This window comes from Neodothiora populina (assembly GCF_041146345.1).
Source record: "Neodothiora populina strain CPC 39397 chromosome Unknown canker_contig_6, whole genome shotgun sequence".
Taxonomy (NCBI): domain Eukaryota; kingdom Fungi; phylum Ascomycota; class Dothideomycetes; order Dothideales; family Dothioraceae; genus Neodothiora; species Neodothiora populina.
This window is the reverse complement of record NW_027191414.1, coordinates 910,581-925,666: the sequence shown is the minus strand read 5'-3', so window position 1 is coordinate 925,666 and position 15,086 is coordinate 910,581. Positions and strand designations below refer to the sequence as shown.

The window sequence follows — 15,086 nt, the reverse complement described above, 5'->3', positions numbered from 1 at the left end:
TAGAGTGAAAAAGAAAAGCGTGTTATCGTCGTTGGCAGGTAGTAGGCGTTTATTTAGTTACATGCAGTCTAGTATAGTTCTGGGCGTGGCTACTAGAAACAGGGCCAAAGCGGATGTATGGAGCGTTGTCGCCACTTGGGTACACCATTTCCAGCGATGAGGTTGCACGTAGTTCTATGTATTTACTGTAGCATTTGACGAGATGACTGCGATTGTTTCAAGTCAGGTAGGAGTAAGTCGGTCTAATATGGCAATGTGTGGATGACACATTCGAGCTCACACATCAGCGAGCACCTGCATCAAGGTTGCCGAGTGAAGCTTATATGCATGATATAGAAACCTCATTCGCCCAGTTAGGGCATTCCATTTTTGCTTATGTTTACAGTATATCATATACAATGAGCTTCTTCAAGCTTGCTATTCTTGTGACTTGTGAGACTGCGCTCGCCGGCAGGATCGCCCCCTGTCCCTGATCGTTTTGCATTGCCTGTGGATGCTCCCTCATGCGACTGAACCATCACGGCGACGTAGATTCAGCGCTACCCTTACCTTCTGCAGAGTACGCGCTGACCATAATATTCCAACAAGCAGCGGCGCATAGGCTCTGTGAGGAAAGCCAAGTGACCCGAATTCTCCCTCTCAGGGACAACCACAACTTCACCTGACTTCAATCTGCAGACAATGCAGAGTTGTATAGAGTCCCTCAACTCAAAATTTCCTGGCTGCCAGATATGCATCTATCGTAGGCTTGTGCCAGCCCTTGATAATAACGTGGTTGGTGAGTCTGTTGATGACACATTGATCCTCGGGCACGGCGAGCTCGTTCTGAAGAGCCTCCCGTAGCGCATCGATACTGCCAGAGATCTTCTTGACTTTGGTCTGACGCAGGTTTCCGCCGCGCTTCTTTTCCTGGTAGACGGGGTATTCGTCGGAGGGCGTCCGCGACACAAAGTAGGGCAGGTTCGGAGCGACTTGGTCCACAGAGAGAGTTTGTGCCTCGATTGACGGGGCTTGTGATGTGTTCTGCTTGACTCTGTCGGGGTAGTTGCGGACCTTGGTGGGCTGTGATGTTCTATGCGAGGAGTGCGACTTGACTGGGCGCGGGATGGACTTGAGGGATGGAGGAGGGTAGGACGGCGAAGCAGTCTGGGATGCGATGAGGTTGCGGTCGACAGCCCCTGGGAACGTCATGTCAGTACATTCATTGATCAAAGCGACAAGTCAGTAGAGAGTGAACAGAGTGACGTACCGGCGTCTCGCAGGCCTGACGTGGTGGAAAAGCGCAGAAAGTGTCTGATGGTGGCAGGCTTGGGCGGAGCCATTGGCCTCAGGAAGGGAAGCATTGGTTGGAAGGCAGCCGCCATGCTTCTGTGTGAGACGATATGTAGAAGGTATGCTGAGTGGTGGTGGTGGTGATTGTGGATGAGCAATAGGCTGACTTTAGCATATGCTGGTGATATGGAGATTATAGATTTATTCTGACATTAGAGCTGTACACTATTCTCAGGCAGAAACAGAGCCAGAGCCAGAGCCGGAGCCAGGGACAGCGCCAAGGATCAGGCAGCAAGAACAAGAACAAGAACAAGAACAAGAACAAGGCGGTGTCGGCCAAACCCCGGCTGAATGCACATCTCGCTCTGGACGATTTTCGCAGACGCAAAGCGCAATCCACCCACCGCTGGCGCCCGCCTTCAGAAGTTGACCAAGTAGTCCAAGTAGTCCAAGTAGCCCAAGTAGCCGCCCTCGTTGTTGACTACTCGTACATGACATCCACAATGGCTGAACTTCAACCAAACACTGCCGGCGACATGGCCAAGGATGCAGCTGCCCAGGCCCAGGCCCCCCAGGACATCGCAAAGCAATACAGCATCCTACCCAAACTCATCCCCCACCTCGACCGTCACCTTGTCTTCCCCCTCCTTCAGTTCCTCGAGCAGCTCGAAGATGACTCCGCCGTCGACGACATCACCCGCCTCAAGTTCGAGCTCCTCAAGCAGACCAACATGACCGACTTTGTCGGAGACCTTTTCGCCCAGATCAACGGCCTCAGCGAGCGACCGCAGGAATACGTCCAGAAGAGAGAGGATGTCTTGAAGAAGAGAGAGCAATACCAGCAGGAGTGCAGCAAGATCCAGGATCTCCTCGCCGACCAGGACGTCGTCAACAACTTCCGCAGCGACAAGGTTGCCAACTTGAACTACCTCAAGGAGAACCACGGTGTCACCATCGAGATGGTCGACGCTCTCTACCACTTCGGCCAGTTTCAGTACAGCTGCGGCGACTACAACAGCGCCTCTGAGCTCCTCTACCAATTCAGAATTCTTGTACGTCCTTGCGCATCTTCATTACGTTGAGACTTATCTTCTAACACCACCAAACAGAGCACCGACAACGACAAGGTTTCCGCAGCCACCTGGGGTAAGCTCGTCTCGGACATCCTGACCGAGCAGTGGGAGGACGTCATGGAGGAGGTCCAGAAGGTGCGCGAGAACATCGACACCCGTCTCTTCAACAACCCAATCGCACAACTCGAGCACCGCTCCTGGTTGATCCACTGGTCGCTCTACCCCTTCTTCAACCACGAGCCCGCTCGTGAGGTCCTCACCGACCTTTTCTTCTCACCCAACTTCATCAACACCATCCAGTCCGCCTGCCCGTGGATCCTACGTTATCTCACCGCCGCCGTCGTGACCAACAGGAACAGACCCGTCTCCAAGGGCAGCCACGGCAACTACCAGAAGCAGCTCAAGGATCTCGTGCGCATCGTCAGACAGGAGAACTACGAGTACTCCGACCCTGTGACTCAGTTCATCACCGCCCTCTACGTCGACTTTGACTTCGAGGCCGCCCAGGCCAGACTCACCGAGGCCGATGAGATCCTCCAGAGCGACTTCTTCCTTGCCTCTCTCGCCGACTCATTCAAGGACTCTGCAAGACATCTGATCTCCGAGTCTTACTGCAAGATTCACCAAAGGATAGACATCAAGTACGTTGTGTGCCGCCGCTTCACATGCCTTTACAGTCACACTAACAGTCTGCCACAGGGACCTTTCCAAGCGTCTAGGCCTCTCGCAAGACGAGGGCGAGAAGTGGATCGTCAACCTTATCAGAGATACCCGCGTCGACGCAAAGATCGACTACAAGGAAGGAACCGTTGTCATGAACCATCCCCCGCAGTCCGTCTACCAGCAAGTCATCGAGAGGACAAAGGGTGGCTTCTTCCGTACCCAGGTCCTCAGCGCCGCCGTTGCCAGGTAAAGAGCCTGAGCCTGCGACATCGACGAGGCCAAGATGGGAATATCAATGGAAGTCGGCGAGAACATTTAATCCGTTGTCTGTTAATGGTCTGCGCTGGCGGGTAGAGTGCTCAGGTGGCCCGACTATGAGCGCTGCGTGCATGAGAAAGAGCACACGCGCAGACAAGGCTCCTCTTTTTATTTTGCATCATGGACGAAAGAAAAAAGGGAACTCGGTTTATATGACATGATACAAAAAGCTAGGCGTTCGGGCGCGCTCTTTCTTGCTTAGTCCAAAAAAGGAGCTTTCGTGCGTCTACAGCGATTGTGATGGTTGATGATGAAAGTTTTTCCTCCCTCCCCCATTCTTCTTGTTGTCGCTTCTATCTCTTCTGCGCTCTTCCCCCCAAAAATTATATAGGAGAATTAGAGGGAAATCAAATGGATGAAGTATCAAAAATAACGTCTTTTTATCATCACTCTCAGTGCCTGTAATACATTCACATCAAAAAGTGAACACAGAATGAACGCCAAGAAATGCAAAAAGACCATCGCCAAGAAAAACGCCAAAAAGGCGAGTCGAACACTCGACCAAACGGTTTGTGGTTCCAAAGATTAGGGTAATGACTTTGGCGGCTCAGCCCTGCTTGTTCTGGTAAAAGGCAAGGACAAGGATAGAGATTGAGACCGCAGCCATGTATTGCTCTTTTCTTTTTGCACTTTATATGCCTTCGATTCATCCGCGAATCTTGGAATGAATCTAGCATTCTTGTCAACACCACCATCGCAGTCTACATTTAATATTTGGTTTGCTTGCAGGAGCGTTCATTTTCGTTTCTCGGAATGCTACTGTATTTTTCTCAGATGTTTTGGGTGTTTGTATCGCGCATAATATCTGTCTAAGGCCCTTTTCACAGTGTCCTTTGCAGGACTCAAGGTTCTTCGTGAAGTGTTTTTCAACAGTATACGTCTATATGCATCTGCTCATGGGTAATGCTCCTTTGTGTTCTGATCATCGCTTTGCGCTTTGGTATATCATGTGTGCCGTCCCTGAAGCACTGCGTTGGAGTAAACTGCTTTGGCGCGGGTGTACATTGTTGCCTCTTGCGAGTCGCACCTGTCTAATGCATGCAAAATGGAGCATTCATTGCCTTTCCTCAATCTCCATGGTCGACTTCGCGGGAGATGCTTATGCGAGTGAGTAGACAGTGCTGACTTCACTCAAAAGTCCACTCGCCGAAGAAAATGCAAATAGCCTGTCATAAGACACATTAGTCCCGACTCACGAAGTCTCTTCTCTTCCATTTCTTACTCACCTTGCTCCAACCACTCATACAATAATGCGTGACCTCTAATCGCTGATTCTTGTACTTTGGTGCGTACTTTGCGATCTGATTGAGATCTGAGCTTCGCGGTAGATAGAGCACAAAGTCACGCGCGTATGCAGCGTATGCATCATACAGATCCTTTAGCGAGTAAGGCTGCATGGTTTTGAGATCAAACACATCGTCGCCATTATACGAGGGGCCTGGTGATATAGTCAATCGTCCCGTCCCAAATCCTCACTTCAGATAACGAAGAGGCTCGGCTCGGCTCGGCTCAGCACAACATACCTCCCCAAGGCGGACTGGCAAACACAACCGCGTCCTTGGCCACGGACCTCAGTCGCTTCTTGAGCACCTCGAAGCAATCCCCGTTGATCCAGAATATCTTGGATCCCACGCCGTAGACTTCGGCGTTGTGCTTGCCGCATTTCATCGTCTCGGCGTCTTTCTCGATTGCGAAGACTTGCTGCCATCGCCCTGAGCGGGCAAACGCGATTGCGTTGCCGCCTACGCCTGCGAATGCGTCTATGATTATTGTTTTGGAGGGGTCCGTGCCTTCGATTAGGTGCTCTGCTATCTTGCTTTGGTTTGCGAAGTCAGAGTTGATTTACAAGCAGGGGGTGGGAATGCCGTGATATGACTAGTGGATCGAGTTGATGCAAAGCAGCAAATTCGGAATAAGAAGAGATGTGAAATACTTCGCTACGGGCTCTGGAGTCACTCCAAACCAGGCATCATTCGTCATCCAGACATCTTCATCGTATAGAGACCAGATATCGTATCTTTGGTGCCAGTATCTGCCACGCTGTAAGTGACCGCTCGATCGTGGTGGAAAGCCAGGGTCGCCCTACTTTTGTATATCATCTGGCATGTCTGACGAATCGGCATAATGGTGTATTGAGGTCGTCTGTTCTACCTCTTCTGATGCAGACATGGTGCATTCGTGCAAGTGGTAGCTTTATATTGAATATATCGTGTCCTTTTTTTATTGCTCAATGATTATTGACAAAGGACTAAGAAGAACCACCGAAGCGAAGTCTTGATCTGCTAGCGTCACGCAAGCTTGAGTTCGTAGTACACTCTGCGCAACCACGAGCCGAGAACATTCGAATACAGCTGGTCAGACATGAGTATATCTTACTTAAGCCCACGACAACTGTACATCACTCACTTGAACTCCTGTCTGCACAGTATGCGGCAACACTTGTCACTCGTCTAAAGAATATCATGGTATACTGGTCTTGGCACTCGCGGCCAACCATCGATAAATGACTGTCCCCTACATCTTCACTAGAGATGAAAGATATTCTATCGCTTATCATACATGACTTGTACTTCATTTACACGAACGTCTCAGTCTGACATTTCGTGACCAGTAACATACAGGAGGTACCTCCGGTACTAATCTGAAGTGGTGCGTCTCTGTTGGCTATCCCGAATCGCCACCTGCCAAAGGCGGCTATCAGAAGCGATCATGTCGAACATGAACAAAGTCCTAGGCTTCGAACGCATCAACGAGCGCCGTCAGAGACCCAACAAACTCATCAACTTCATCAAACCACGAGAAGGCCCAGACCGAGAACTTGCACAAGACTTTCTAGAACGAGTGGCGGCGATATGCTACCCTATCATGAAAGCAAACCATGTAGTAGTCATGTCACTAGAAGAATACCCAAGCAACAAAGAGTTTCTAGGTCGCAACTTCAATGCTGGCGAGATCATCCAGCTCGTCCTGAAGACTCCCTCGGGTCATTGGTATCCTTTCAAACATGTCCAAATGGTCATGATGCATGAGTTAGCCCATTGCAAACAGATGAACCACTCACGCGATTTCTGGAACGTCAACAACGCGAACCGAGATGAACTGAAAGTCCTATGGAGTAAAGGCTACACTGGCGAAGGTTTGTGGGGTCGCGGGCAGACATTGCTCAGTGGGAGATATTCGAACGACCAGATGCCCGACACTACAGAGGCGCCGATCAACCTCTGCGGTGGCACATATAGAAGCCGCGGCGGCAGGAAAAGAAAGAAGGCCGCCGACTCGGCAAAACCGCAGCTGAGCTATGCCGAACGCAAACAGCGAAGAATCGCGAAAAAGTTTGGTGTCAATGGGCAAGCGCTCGGTGCTGATGGATATGCTCGCTTCGAACTCGACCAGGGCAGACATCGGCCTTCGAAACCGAGAGTCGCAAACAGCAAACGGGGCAGAGAACTTCGAGCCTCCGCAGCACTAGCAAGGTTCGGCAACCAAGCAGAGACGACTCAGCCTGCGACCAGCAGTGGTGATGACACAGACACGGATTCCGAGATCGAGGACCCGAACATCAATAGTGACTGGAACGAGAACAAAGACGTTGTTCGAATCTGCGAGGACGAGAACCCAGAAGACAACGGGAGTGCGCAGCGCGAGATGGACGAATTGAGGGAAATCGATCGAGGAAGTGCTCCGAAAGTCGTATCACGATCAAGTCCATCGATCCACAGAGAACCTACCCACGCTTCTGATTATATCAAGAAAGAGCCCAAGGACGACGAAAACGACTACGACGTCTCGACAGACAGCGAGACAGCACCTCAAGCTACGTTTCCAGCAAACACTAGGCCGATGGCCCCAACAACGATCGACGAATCCACTGAACCACCCTTCAAAAGTTCTACTGCATCACTACCGACGAGAGTACACATAAAGTCAGAAGAACAAGAACAGAGCGATGTCCATGCCCCTTCAACAACAAAAACAACAACACAAACATCTCCCACCCCCAACTCCACCACCATACCAAACCCTTCACGACCCAACCCTCAGTCCACCCCAAACCATCCAACCACAAATCCTACCCCTACCCCCTCCACTTTGCCTCCTCACCCCACCTCCATGTACTCCAGCACAAACATCACAAACAACACGACCAAACCCACAACAAGACCCTGCGAAATCTGCTCCTTCGCAAACGACCCCTCGGCGGCAACGTGCAGTGTATGCTCGCACGTACTCGACGTGTCCAAGATTCCCGATTCGTGGATCTGTCACAGCGAGGCGTGTTCTGGCAGTCGTGGCAGTCGTGGCAGCAGCAGCAGTGGTGCTGGTGGTGGTGCTAGTGCTAGTGCTAGTGGTAAAGATGACGAAGGCGGTCCGTCATATCGTAACCTGGGGGATTTCACGAGGTGTTTCGTTTGTGGGAGTAGGAGGCCTGGTCTTTGAGCTGGAATTAGAGGAGCTCGAGCTGAGCTGAGCTGGGCTGAGATGAGATCGGTGCTACTGTGATGGTTATGAAGGGCAGGGATGTGACTAATATGTGTTTTAGCGTTTTGTTCCAGAACCCAAACCTACTGTGTGATTATGATGGTGACTCGAAATTGATCATTGTAGTCTTGATTAGTCAAATAGTTCAGAAAAGAATCGGCAGAATTTTGGTGTCGATGGAGCTATTGATTTGTTTTCTTTCATTCTTTGGTGTGTTGTAATAAGGTGAAGCTGTGCTATGCTATTTTATGCTAGGTAGAGGTGATCGATCGTGATAGGTTTATTGGTCATGATGCTGTCGCGAGATGTCTGCTCGCGGCAGCTAGAGGTCTTGGGCATGCACCCGAGTCACTTGCCAAATGCCAACGTGTGCTCTGCAGTGAGTGGATCAAGGAGCAACGACTATTCCCAATACCAACGCTCATCCTCGTCGACCAACATCATCTTTGGATTCGGTTTGTGGAAAATGCAGGAGAGTGGCCAACCACGACTATTTCTCTACCTGGCTCACACGCGTGCCTCTCTTCTGAACCGTAGCTCTAAGCGCGCCCAAAACCTTCTTCCTCTGGTCCTGCTTCGCCAGGTATCTCTTGACCTCTTCCGAAGTGACATCGCTCATCTTCTTCCTCTGGCTGCTGCCGAAGCTTCGGACACTGCTTCTGAAGTCGATGCTCTCCTCGGGCGTGTACGAGAAGCCGTAGGTACTGTTGCGCATCGCTTGAGGTGTCGTCGTCGACGCTGCGAAGCGGTTGGTGGTGACGCTGCTGCCGAACATGCCGGACATGTTCAGAGGTATGGCGCCGCCTTTGGCGGCTGCTCTACTTCTCACGATTGGCGGGGTGCTGAAGATGCCGCGACCGTTCAGCGAGCGCACACTACTGCGCATCATGTCTTGTTCGTCCTCGAGGCTGAGACCCGCGAGACCCTGAGGCAAACGTCTAATCTGTGCTTCGAGAACGTCGACATCGCCCGACTTTTGCTCGATCATGGCTGTCATTTTCAAGATGGTGTTCGTGACGGCTTCGACGGTAGGAGCGCGTTGTGTGGGTGCTCCGTCGGCGATTGATGGCACAGAGGCGAGCTCGGCGCGGAGAACACTCAGTGACTCTTCGGCTTCTTGCAAGAGCTTCTGCACCTTGCTCACGCCTTGCCGAAGCTCCGTCTGTCGCATCTGCGCCTCTGTGTTGAGTGCGGCAGCACGATGGCTGGATCGCTGTTGGGGGTCAGTGCGCGCTGCAATGGTTTTTCTCATATCTGCCGTCTTGACGCGCAGCTTCGTTGACTCCTTGTACAACTCAATCAGCTCTCCGACCTTGTCCTTGACATCGTGAACTTTTCCAGCCTCGAGATCGTCACCGAGATTCTTCTCGACGACCCCCAGTTCGTCTGTTTCAACCAAGCACCAGTCTTCGGCGTCCTCGAGATCACTACGCTCGCGGCCGCTGGTCTGGACCAGTTCCTCGTGTCCTTTGATAAAGCTTTGGAGTGAGCGCACATTGAGTCCGAGCGTGTCGATCATACTGTTGATGTCGCGATAGACCTTTTCGATCTGACCGCCGATACCAGGCTTAGTGACATGTCCAAGATAGTCTTGATGGGCGACGAAGCCGTCCAAGTCCTTTGTAGGCTCGATTGGCTCGTGAAGCAGCTCTTGGATCCTTGCGTCTTCATCATCACTCAGGTCACCTGTCTCTGGTTCCACTGATGCTGGTGGAGCTTTCTGCGCTGGCGCCGACGGCTGTTGAGGTCGAGCTTTCAGGGGCGCCACACTGACTGGAGGTTTCGCCAATGGTTGACGAGCCGACGTTTGCGGCGGCGGCATACCGGTCGAACGATCTGGTCGCACTGGTGAAGGTGAGCGGGGTGAAGTCTGTTTGTTGGCAGGTGGTGGGAAGATAGGGGCTTTTGGCAGACCTGCCGGAGTCGTCGACGGCACTGGCGACCGGCCCGTACTTTTGACAGAATTGGAGGGAAAGGTAAGCCTGGACCCAAAAGCATTTGCGCCCGCAGTCTTGGGCGGTCGTGAAACAGTATCGTCTTGGTCAGGTCCGTCCTCATCGTCGTCGTCGTCTTCGTCAGCCCAAGATTCGTCGTCATCATCAAGAGGACCGTCGACTTCTTCGTCGTTGCTCTCTTCCTCATCTTCACCATCATCATCATCTTCATCCTCATCATCTTCGTTGTCTCTTTCGTCTCCATCGTCCTCGCCGATGGAGCTGACGGGAGACGACATCTGCGACTTGTCGCCCAGATCAACAGGTGGGCTACCAGCGATAGGGGGCAGGTCCGCTTCAACAGGCTTAGATTTGAAGGTGGTGAAATCGGGTGGCAGCGGCGCATCTTCTGGCTCAGCAGGTTCGCTCTCGTCTTTCCCTTTAGGAGGCGAGGCAGGCGTGGTTGATACAGCATCAGTCTTGGTCTTGTCCGCCTCGGACTCTCTGATAGGCGTCTCAGGCTCCTTCGGGGTTTCCTTAGCAGCCTCGCCAAGGGTTTTACCAAATGCGGAACCGAACAGTCCGTCGCCCGAGCCTTTAGACGCGGGTTGATCGTCGCTGGCGCTATCATCTTTCTTGAATGTAGAACCGAGTTTGAAACCCGAGAATTTAGGAATACCAGATGGGCTTTGAGATTTATTTCCAAAGGGTGACTGTGCTGGCTTACTCGACGGCTGACCGAAAATAGATGTTGTGGACTTATCAGAGGGTTTGCTGAATAATGATGTGCCAGGTTGGTTGCTTCCCACCTGAGCAAAGGGTGATTTCGTGTCCGCCGTTTTGCCTGACGGCTGGCCAAAGATGGATGGCTTACTCACCTGAGCAAATGGCGACGGTTTCGATGCATCTGCAGTGTTTGATGGCTGGCCGAAAGCCGAAGGCTTACCCTTGTCGGTGGCGAACTGAGCGAAAGGCGACTGGCTAGCTGGTTCAGATGGCTGTCCAAACGCAGGTTTCGATTCCTCGGGTCTGGCAGTCTCTTGACTGGATTTACCAGCATCATCGTCGTCATCGTCGGATATGTCTTCCTCCTTCGAAGGGGCAGCGGGACTTTCCACGGCGGCTGGTGATGCCCACGGCGAAGGCTTTGCGCCTATCGTCGAGGCGGCACCGAAAGAGCCACCGGTAGTCGAGGGTAGGGTCACGGTGGATCCGAAGCTGGGCTGAGGAGTGGTGTCTGCCTTCTCAGTCGTTTTCTGTCCGAAGGATCCGAAAGGCGACGGGTTCTTGTCACCAGCCGCAGCAACGGTCCCAAAAGGTGAAGTTTTAGACTGACTGTCGTTACCGAAACTCGTGAAAGGAGACTTGGGAGCTGGCTTGCTATCACCACTCGCAAACGCAGGCTTTTCCGGCGCATTCGCAGTGAGCGCAGCAAAACCAGATGCGCCTGAAGTCGTAGAAGCTGCCCCAAAAGGAGTAGAAGCTTGTCCAAAAGTTGGACCGCTCGTAGCGGAGGTGCTAGCCCCCCATGGTGATTTCGCGTTGCCAATGGCGCTGGCAGACCCGAAAGCACCACCAGCTCCGCTCGTGTTGCCGAAAGAAGTCGTGGAGCCGAAGGCTGGCTTTCCGAATGCTGAAGCAGCCCCGCCAGCAGGAGCAGCAGACGACCACGGTGAAGTTTTGGCTCCAATGCTGCTAGCCCCTCCGAATCCACCTGGGGTCGAGGGAGAGCCAAACGCTGGGGCGGCTGGCTTCCCGAAGCCACTCGAACCGAACGACGGTTTGGCAGAAGCAAACGCGCCGAAACCTGTGGACGGCGTTGCACCCACTGATGGTGGCTGCTGAGGTGTCGGCTGAGCAGCGGGAGCAGCATCTGAAGATGCGGCGACTAGACCTGGGTAGGCGGTCCCCTGGCGGATGGAGGCATCGTAGATGATCCACCATGTACATAGCAAACCCTCATTATTCAACACCATCAGGGCTGGAACAGGGGTGGAAGACTCGTCTATCTCCTCCTGTGGTATGGGCTTGACGACGTTCTCCTTGCAAGAAAGATCGACAGCCATGCCGATGGGAGAGGTGTCGCCCATGGCATCTCCTGCGCTCATAGGCATCTGGGCGCGCCTCGTATCGTCCAGCATGCCAGTGATGGTGAAAGTGTCGACAGTCTTTTCTTGAGGCATGTCGTCGTAGGCAAGCGAAGTCGAGGCTTTGGTGATGATTCCAATGTCAACCGCGGCGGTTGAGGCCATGATGAGCATCTCATCGAGGCTGGGGGCAAATTGCCTTAGTCGTGATATGAAGTGATGGGCTGGAGTGCGAGGCATGCCAAAGGCAGGACACGGATCGATGACAAGTCTTCTGGCGGTGAAACTGACGGATACTTGGCCGGTCGACTGATCACGAGGGCCCTTGCCGCGCTGTATTATGTGGTACACGGAGTCGGTGTCGTCTCCCGAAGTGGGCGTGTGAACGGTAAAGAAGTCGTCATTGCTGACCCAGTAAATCGAGGTCATGGGAATGTTGTTCATCTGAGGCGGCCTGGGGATCTCGGCCTTGATGGCTCCCTGGGGATCGTACTGGGCAGCGGTGCCGTCTTGCAAACCCGCGACCAACTGTTTCCCTCTGGCACTCCATGATACGCAGCTGACACCCTCTCTGAACACACTGGTGAACTGCCTGTCCTTGAGATTGGCGACCATGAGCTTTCCATCGTCTAGAACAACGGCGTATAGGTGAGCGAATTCTGGGGCGGGATTGGGTAACAAGGCGCGGATGGAGGTGTTGTTTGTGGCCATCTGAAAGGCAGATGCCTGGCTTCCTTGCAGCAGAGCGTCGACATCGTAGACGTTGAAGCCACCGCCCGCTTCAGCGGTGATGACGAGACAAGACTCGTCCGAAGAGAAGGCGACCTGGGAGACTCGCGGGATAGAAATGGTAGTCTGAGGAGAGAAAGGCTGAACATTGTCGTCGGGCGGCGTGTCTGAGCGGTAGCCCTTGCGCACAGCTTCCGTCGATGCTATAACCAGCGAATCCGGGCCTGCGGCTGCTACCAAGCCCTTTTTTGAAGCAATGCTCAGCAGAGAGGCTGTGGGTGGTGGTAATTGGTCCTCGGGCCAGGGATTCGGTAATAGTTTGAGTTTGGTTTCGCCAGCGATTGCTTGGAATCCAAGCGACTGTGGCACGATCAGCAGCCGTTCATGGTCTGGAGCGTCAGTAACAGTTTGTATACATACACTAGTAGTAATCTCTTCTACTTCTGGGCCAGCAACAGGGCCCTGCTCGGTGGGAGCAGCAGCAGCGGCATTCTGGAAGTTCCAGCCAGACATGGTGGAGTGAAGTGTCTAGAGTTCTGACCTCGAGGTGTCTTGGTCCAGAAGTGCCAGGCGCAGTCCGACTCTAGCTAGTTGTTGTGCGCGACTCGCATGTGTGTGTGTTTGGTTCTGTGATTGACGAAAGTAGGATTTATTTGTTGGTAGACACGTGCGATATAAGCGTGTGTGGGTGTGTATGAGTGATGCGATGTGATGCTGTGATGTCAACAGAAGAGGTTGAAATGGAGACAAGTTCTCGCGATGAGAGCTGCTGATTACAGGCAATAACAATGATATAATAAATATTTCTCAAGCTGCATGGCGAATGAAGCTCTACCTTATTGTAGGCACTTCCTGCCTGTTTGCACTTGCACCTGCCAGGCACTGACGATCTGATTATTGGCACCTTCCTCTTCCGCTTCCCCAGCTTTTGCTCTTTGTCTCTACAAGTACCTTACCTTTGTACAAAGGTACAAATAGTGAGCATCGGAGTAAAGTAACAAGCAATGCCGACATCTGTACTCGCAGGTCCAAGCTCAAGCACGCAGCAGTCAGTAGCAGCATCACTCGCTCTGTCTACAAGTCTAACAGAGAGCACGTGTACAGTACCTTAGGTATCCATCCAGCCAGGCACCAGCAACGCGGCGTCATCAACACAATCAATCAATACCTCACATTCGACACTCCTCTCCGTCTACCCATCATCACCCATATACAACACGAACCATACCCACTCACACCCTCGGCACATCATCAACACCCTCCTCCAGAGACCCTGCTCTACCAATACACACCACATAAACCACCGCCACTATGCCTGGCTTCGACTTCTCAAACCACAACCGAAACCTCGCCCTCCACGCTCAAGGGGTCCCGCTACCAAAGGCCACCAGCACCGGAACCACCATTGTCGGATGCATCTATGATGGAGGAGTTGTCATCGCCGCCGATACCAGAGCCACCAGCGGCCCCATTGTAGCAGACAAGGTACGCATCCATTCATTTACTCCTCCACCATGGTCATTTACTCATCCTTCTACTACTACTACAGAACTGCGAGAAGCTGCATTACATCTCCCCTCAAATCTGGTGCGCTGGTGCCGGCACCGCTGCCGACACGGAATTCACCACCGCCCTCATCTCATCCAACATCGAGCTTCACGCCCTGTCGACTGGCCGGAAACCGCGCGTCGCCACCGTCATGACCATGCTCAAGCAACATCTCTTCCGCTACCAGGGTCACATTGGCGCATACCTCGTCGTCGCCGGCTGCGATCCCACCGGCAGCCATCTCTTCACCGTCCACGCCCACGGCAGCACGGACAAGCTGCCCTATGTCACCATGGGATCGGGTTCGCTGGCCGCCATGTCCGTCTTCGAGACGCAGTGGAAGAAGATGATGACCAAGGAGGAAGCCGTCCAATTATGCTCCGACGCCATCGAGGCCGGTATCTGGAACGACTTGGGGTCTGGCAGCAACGTCGACGTCTGCGTCATCACAAAGGACAAGACCACGCTGATGCGCAATTTCAAGACCCCCAACGTGCGCGCCAGGAAGGAGCGCGACTACAAGTTCCAGCGCGGCACCACCGCCGTGCTCAACGAGAAGATCATCACCCGCGAGGACATCAGCAAGTACGTCACCGTCCACGAAGTCGCCGACGACAGCGAGGGCGCCGCCGCCGAGAAGATGGAGGTGGATCCCTGAACAAGAGCAAGAGCAAGAGCAAGAGCAAGAGCAAGAGCAAGAGCAAGAAGAAGCCATGCCGGCATGACGAAACACATCAACCCACACAACTTTCTGTACCATTAGGTCGACCGAAGCTTCGTTCACGTCTACAAATACCAAGGGGGATGAACTTTATTTTAATGAGGAAATTAAAGCTACAGATAAAAGACCACTATTCTTTCCTTGCTTGCCGTTCATCTATCGAGTTGTGATCGTTCCCTGATGCCCCTATCTTTTCTTTGTTTTTTGTTTCCATCCTGGTGATCGTTCTCCTCATTCGAAAGAAGACGGGCTTCTGACCATA

General features: G+C 52.8%; 6 protein-coding genes across 9 annotated transcripts; 3 read left to right on the top strand and 3 right to left on the bottom strand.

Moving 5' to 3' along the window:
* Positions 1-708: 708 nt before the first annotated feature.
* On the bottom strand, positions 709-1,364 carry AAFC00_005930 (mitochondrial 54S ribosomal protein mL49; the record flags this gene model as incomplete). The annotated part of the gene is made up of 2 exons (XM_069345796.1): positions 709-1,178; positions 1,250-1,364. 2 exons carry the CDS (start codon positions 1,362-1,364, stop codon positions 709-711), a joined length of 585 nt encoding a protein of 194 aa, XP_069198001.1.
* Positions 1,365-1,775: 411 nt separating this feature from the next.
* AAFC00_005929 (uncharacterized protein) lies at positions 1,776-3,258 on the top strand (the record flags this gene model as incomplete). 2 transcript variants are annotated; one of them, XM_069345795.1, is made up of 3 exons in its annotated part: positions 1,776-2,324; positions 2,382-2,986; positions 3,045-3,258. In XM_069345795.1, the coding sequence occupies 3 exons, from the start codon at positions 1,776-1,778 to the stop codon at positions 3,256-3,258; spliced, it is 1,368 nt and encodes a 455-aa protein (XP_069198000.1). The 2 variants fall into 2 exon arrangements, with proteins under 2 accessions (XP_069198000.1, XP_069197999.1); XM_069345794.1 differs by having other exon boundaries at positions 1,809-2,324.
* Positions 3,259-4,453: 1,195 nt separating this feature from the next.
* Positions 4,454-5,495, bottom strand: AAFC00_005928 (uncharacterized protein; the record flags this gene model as incomplete). Of its 2 annotated transcripts, none has more annotated exons than XM_069345793.1 (5): positions 4,454-4,492; positions 4,553-4,764; positions 4,850-5,142; positions 5,260-5,358; positions 5,413-5,495. In XM_069345793.1, 5 exons carry the CDS (start codon positions 5,493-5,495, stop codon positions 4,454-4,456), a joined length of 726 nt encoding a protein of 241 aa, XP_069197997.1. The 2 variants fall into 2 exon arrangements, with proteins under 2 accessions (XP_069197997.1, XP_069197998.1); XM_069347818.1 differs by having other exon boundaries at positions 5,413-5,432.
* A 540-nt stretch (positions 5,496-6,035) lies between these two features.
* On the top strand, positions 6,036-7,763 carry AAFC00_005927 (uncharacterized protein; the record flags this gene model as incomplete). The annotated part of the gene is made up of 1 exon (XM_069345792.1): positions 6,036-7,763. One exon carries the CDS (start codon positions 6,036-6,038, stop codon positions 7,761-7,763), a length of 1,728 nt encoding a protein of 575 aa, XP_069197996.1.
* A 532-nt stretch (positions 7,764-8,295) lies between these two features.
* Positions 8,296-13,068, bottom strand: AAFC00_005926 (uncharacterized protein; the record flags this gene model as incomplete). Of its 2 annotated transcripts, XM_069345790.1 has the most annotated exons (3): positions 8,296-11,372; positions 11,454-12,915; positions 12,976-13,068. In XM_069345790.1, the coding sequence occupies 3 exons, from the start codon at positions 13,066-13,068 to the stop codon at positions 8,296-8,298; spliced, it is 4,632 nt and encodes a 1,543-aa protein (XP_069197994.1). The 2 variants fall into 2 exon arrangements, with proteins under 2 accessions (XP_069197994.1, XP_069197995.1); XM_069345791.1 differs by having other exon boundaries at positions 8,296-12,915.
* A 798-nt stretch (positions 13,069-13,866) lies between these two features.
* On the top strand, positions 13,867-14,761 carry AAFC00_005925 (uncharacterized protein; the record flags this gene model as incomplete). The annotated part of the gene is made up of 2 exons (XM_069345789.1): positions 13,867-14,040; positions 14,105-14,761. 2 exons carry the CDS (start codon positions 13,867-13,869, stop codon positions 14,759-14,761), a joined length of 831 nt encoding a protein of 276 aa, XP_069197993.1.
* Positions 14,762-15,086: the final 325 nt, after the last annotated feature.